The following is a 5723-nucleotide window of genomic DNA, read 5'->3' on the forward strand; positions in this document are numbered from 1 at the left end:
AAAAAGAAAATGAGGAGTCAGGTAAGGACATATCTATCATCAAATCTCTCTACTGAGTGGATCTTCAGGTGGGCATACAGCGTGAGTCACACCCAGGCCCCACACACACACACACACACACACGCTGTCGAGCTAAATGTTTATCAAACAAAGGTCTAGGCTCAAGGATTCTAGAAAGCTCTCAGGTTTCTTTCCTGTCTTTCACCCAGTGGGGATAAACAAACCCCACTGATTTCCCCCGCTCCGAATTCCTCAAGTGCGAACCAAGTGAGTCATACTGGCTTGCTGGTTTGTTTTTTTTTTTAAGGTTTATTTTTATCTTTTTTGAAAATATGTTTATTTATATATGTGTATGTAAGAGAGAGAGAGACAGAGACAGAAAGACACACAGAGAGAGGCAGAGAGAGAGAGAGAGAGAGAGAGAGAGAGAGAGAGAGAGAGAGAGAATGAGAACAGAAGAAGAGGGCATCAAATCTGAAGAACAGCAAGTGCTTTTAGCTGCTAAGCCATCTCTCCATTCCTGCCAGTGTTCCTTTCTGTAGAATTCACACACACACACACACACACACACACGCACACGCACACGCACACGCACACACACACACATGCACACACACACATGCACACGTACATGCACACACATGCATACACACGCACACACAGATGCACGCACATACACATGCACACACACGTGCACACACACGCGCACACACACGCATACACACGCGCACACACACATGCGCGCACACACACACATGCACACACATGCGCACACATGCGCACACACACACGCACATAATGCAAGTGCGCACAAACCTGAGTGGGCAGCTCATGTCTTTGTGTCCTGGACCCTAAGTCACACATCACTAAAGATTGGGATACTCAAGTCAGAGGTAAGGGTCTTCAGCCAGACATCCAACTGCATGTTCAAAACTAGTCCTTCCCATTGGCTAAATCATCCCCTGGCTCAAGTATTCAAAAAGCCCAGATGGGACATGAAAAGTTTTTCAGACTAAAAGGATGATCTCTACAGCTAACCACCAGGTCTCCTGGGGACATTCTCAATGAGCAGGGTCTCTGGGTTCACGCATGGACGGCTCGCTCAGGATTCTCCTTAGGCTTTCAACCCTACAGTCTGGGCCTGGTATTCTGTTGGTCTACTGCCACTGACAGACTCAGTCATTCATGCTGTCCTGATTGACAGTGGTGCAGCTCCAATTTTCAACTTAGCAGTAGAGCAAAAGCAGTCAGAAGAGACTGCACTTTCCATCTGAATTATGGCCTCTTCCTGGCCTTGCAATGTACAGAATGACTGTGCCTCCAGACGTCAGGTGGAACTGAGCTGTCTGTCGATCGCATGATCGCAAGGGCAAGCTATCAGCACTCTACACACAATGTTGTATACCCTGTGACATTTGGATACACACATTCAGTCAAAATTGTATTAGCATATCTCAACATTTGGGAGGTGAAGGGGGGAGAATCGTAAGTTCAGGGTCATCCTTGGCTACTTAGTGACTTTGGAGACTCCGAAGGTGGTGAGGTGGGAAGTAGACAGAGCTTGGCTGGTAAAGTGCTTGCTGACCTGAGCAAGCTTGAAGACCTGAGCTCAGTCACAGAACCCATATTAAAAGGTGGGTGAATAGCTACAAAGGAAAAATTAGTCTTCTCCAAAGAGCCTCACTGGATATGACCGCCACACTTTATACTCTTAGAATACTGTGCGTGGGCAACTTTTTCTTATTAGTCGTTGGCTTATATATTTTGGTTTCTGACTGTGTTTTGTGGTGTGTGTGTGTGTGTCTATGAGAGAGAGAGAGAGAGAGAGAGAGAGAGAGAGAGAGAGAGAGAGAGAGAGAATGTGTGTTTTGGGGGGTTGTTTGCTTGTTTTTAAAGAAAGGGATAAAGACATGGGTAGGTAGGAAGGTGGGGAGACTTGGGGGGGAGTTGGGGAAGGGGAAAAGAGTGATCAGAATATATTGTATGAAATGACTTGTTAAAATAAAAAAAAATAAAATTTAAAGCTAAAAATATTAAAATAAAACAAAATAGGGGAGGGGGAAATTGGGGTGAATTGGCTTGTTTGTCATCACAGCTCTGGGAAACAAGAGTCAGGTGGCTCCCTGAGGTTCGCAGGCCAGCTAAACCTCCTCAGTGAGTTCAAGACCAGTGCAAACCCTGTCTGAAAAAGAGAAAGGTGGACAGCTCCCAAGAAATGATATACAAGTTTGCCCTTTGACTTTCACACGCATACACACACACACACACACACACACACACAGAGAGAGAGAGAGAGAGAGAGAGAGAGAGAGAGAGAGAGAGAGAGAGAGAGAGAGAGAAGCCCTTTGTGGCGAATGACTTACACAGCTACAGGTTAACCTGCATGCCACAGTGGGCCTGCCTAAGCTATGATGGCTATTAGGTTACGTGTATAAATACACTTTCTACTTAAGAGTATTTTCAACTTGCCAGGAGTTTATTGGGCTGTATACAGCCCATCGCAAATGAGAAGCATCTGTAAGAGTCTGAGTATTAGCGCCACTTATCCCTCCAACTACTCTTTCCGTTCTCTCTGGTGGAACAGAGCCCCCTGCTGGCCACTGATTGGATGTACACAATAGGTTTTACATTGCAAATCTCAGGATCTTCAGTAAAATCGACCTTTTCTTCCAGCTGGGAAGGGAATGAAGCACCGCACGCCCTTTTGAGGTTGCTCTAACCTAGTTACAAAAGTCCACACTACACAGAGGATCTACATCTCCCCTCTGTGTGAAACTCCGCAGAACCTGACAGAAGAGGGCCCCTGGCAGGTTCTAGAAGCATGAACATCCTCCTTGAAACAGGAGGAGGGTTTCAGATGTGAAATTCAAAACTCAAAACCCCACTTTAAGTCTTCTGTTTAAAACAGACCTTTCGGGTGATGGTGTCTGTCACACGCTGTAATGAGGATTCAAAAATAAAATTGCCTCTTGGACATTTTTTTTTTTAAAAAACAACTTCAATAAACTTCAGTTATATGACGGTTCTTTTAGGATACAAGTAGATCCTTTTAATTGCTATGGAGAGAAATTACTTTGGCCGAAGAACTTGAAATATTTACTAATGTATATTTATCTTCACGTCACTTTAAAAAACACGTAAGTCAGGTTGTCTCCAAGTTCAGTTCCTGGCAGTGGTGTCTCACCAGAAATAGCACACCTGAGTCCCACAGAGCAGGCTCCCGTGAAACGTACCCACCTTCCAGAAGGCGGGCGATGGCAGCTGCCTGGTTAAGAAATGTTCCTTCCTGTGTCCACTTTCCTCCTGGGAACTAACGGGTTGGTCTCATCGAACCCTGCAGGAGCCTTCACGCATGAGCACCGCCGAGCCATCTCTGTGTGGGTCTTCGCTTCCCCTCAAGTATGTTTTCTTTATAGAAGCAACAAAGTCTTGACTGTCACAGGCCACCTAAACTTAATCTTCCCTTAGTGAAATTTCCAGAGCCGGTCACTGCCCGTTATTAATAGCAGCTACCATGCTAAGGCCAGATGGGGAGCACTGTGGCCATGTGATGCTCCCTGAAGAAAGTGTTTTCTTTATGTCCATGAAATAAAATTAAACTAAAACAAATTTCCATGGACATTTCAAGACCCGAGAAGCCGAAAGAGAAGTTCTCTCCATATGTCCCGCTGCAGTACTACAAAACAACAGCAAAGACAAAACAAACGAACAAAACCCGTAGTGTTTTGAAAAATAAATAACTACCCTGAAATATTTATTTTAGAAGTGACGTCAAGAAATAACGAATAACTGTACTGAACAATGTTCTCAACAGAACTCACCGAGCACGATCGAAGACTCGCAGTGGTAATAACCATTGCTCTGTTTCTTCTTCAGCATGGAGCAGAGATCTATCTGGTACAGTAGTTCTTCTCCAAATCTGTAGTCGATGAATTGTTCATACAACCCAGGCTCGATTTTTCTCACTCCCTTGAAAGGACAAAGCAAATCCACGTCAGGCAATCATGGCACTGGGCAGCCAGCTCAGATGTCTATCAATCTCTCAGAACCTGATAGTACAGTTTGGATTCAGAACTGCCTCCCAGCACTTGAAAACAGATGCCACAAAACTGTTGGGTTTTTTTGTTTGTTTTTGTTTTTGTTGTTTTTGTTTTACTGGGGAGGGCTGTATTTGAAGCCATCAATTAAGTGTGCTAATCTGATGTGGTGCACTTGAAACTCTGTAGATCTTTAAGCATCAGAACTGAGAAACCGAGAGATGTGAAATGAGGCAGATCAAGGGCAGAGTAAACCATTCGCAACAATAGACACATGTCAGTATGTGGGAGAGAGTAACCATTTGCAACAATAGATAAATGTCAGTATCAGGGACAGAGTAACCATTCGCACCATGGGTGGGTGGTTTGAAAGTTCTGCGGATCTCGGTATTTCATAGGGAGGGGAACCTTCTGATAATACACAGGGCAGGGAGACCAGTGGTTCTCCTGCATCTATCTCCATCTGCCTCTCCTGGTCTCCAGTACAGCAAGGGCAGCAGACGCTGAAGACTGGAGCAAGGTCCTCTTGGTGCTACCGTAACCTCCCAGCAGGAAATATCATCCCCTCTCCTCCATGCTACAGTGTCCTGACACTTCAACCTCAAGAGTCCCAAGACACCGACTCTTGAGTTTTATATTTTTCTATTAATTTTTACTTTCTACTAATACAATTTTCCCCTATTAATAATAAAGATTTATAGAAATTTTCTATGAGGACAGGAAACCATGTGCTCTTGTTCTATTTCATTTTCCCTATGCAAATGAAAATCAGTTTTTACTTTTCACATGAATATGGTTTTACCCTCAGTGTTTCTTAAAAATCAGTTCCATTATTTCAGTAAATTTGCCACATCAATATTAATACACGGATTGCAAGCTGCTTTTTGTTTCTACATGCTCCACTGTATGAAGTATCATGTTATTTATCTAATAGGCTGTTGCCCTTGGTAGTTAATGGTATAGTAAGAAATGTTTGTGGTCTGGTGAAATGGCTCAGTGGTTAAGAGCACCGACTGCTCTTCCAAAGGTCCTGAGTTCAAATCCCAGCAACCACATGGTGACTCATAACCATCCGTAACAAGGTCTGACGCTCTCTTTTGGTGTGTCTGAAGACAACTACAGTGTACTTACATATAATAAATAAATAAATCTTTTTTAAAAAATGCTTGTGTTGCACGTTTAACTGCTCCCTGCCTCCCCTTCCCCCACTTATAGCCCTTCTCAACTCAGTTTGGGAATTCTATTCTACCTGCAAAGGCTGAACACTTTGGGATATCCTTGACAAAAATCCAAAACCCCTTCACAATAAACGTCCTGGGTAGATTTGGGATACAAGGAATATACCTCAGCATAACAGGGGTGGTTTACAGCAAGCCCACAGCCAACATCAATGTAAAGGAAAAGAAATTCAAAGCATTTCTACTAAAATCAGGAATAAGAAAATGCTGTCTGTTCTCTCTATACCTATTCAATATAGTACTTCAAGTCTTAGCTAAAGCAATAAGACAACTTAAGAAGATCGGAGAGTATACATAGGAAGGGAAGAAGTCCAGGTATCCTTAGTTGCAGATGGTATGATAGTATTATACATAAATGACCCTAAAAATTCTACCAGAAAGCCTATAGGGCTGATAAACACGTTCAGAAAAATAGCAGGATACAAAATCAATACACAAAAATCAGTAG

General features: G+C 43.4%; 1 protein-coding gene across 4 annotated transcripts in view; it reads right to left on the reverse strand.

The window, feature by feature from the left end:
- The window catches only part of Akap7 (A-kinase anchoring protein 7), a 128761-nt gene that overhangs the window by 42683 nt on the left and 80355 nt on the right, over nucleotides 1-5723 (reverse strand). For all 4 annotated transcript variants that reach the window (XR_003842725.1, XM_029533166.1, XM_029533165.1 and 1 more), the window contains exon 7: nucleotides 3822-3969. Coding sequence is in view for 3 of the 4 variants with exons in the window: in XM_029533166.1 (XP_029389026.1) it covers nucleotides 3822-3969 (148 nt within the window). In the remaining variant the exon portion in view is untranslated. The remainder of the gene's footprint in view (nucleotides 1-3821; nucleotides 3970-5723) is intronic.

The sequence above is a fragment of the Mus pahari genome, chromosome 21 (genome assembly GCF_900095145.1).
Source record: "Mus pahari chromosome 21, PAHARI_EIJ_v1.1, whole genome shotgun sequence".
Lineage (NCBI taxonomy): Eukaryota > Metazoa > Chordata > Mammalia > Rodentia > Muridae > Mus > Mus pahari.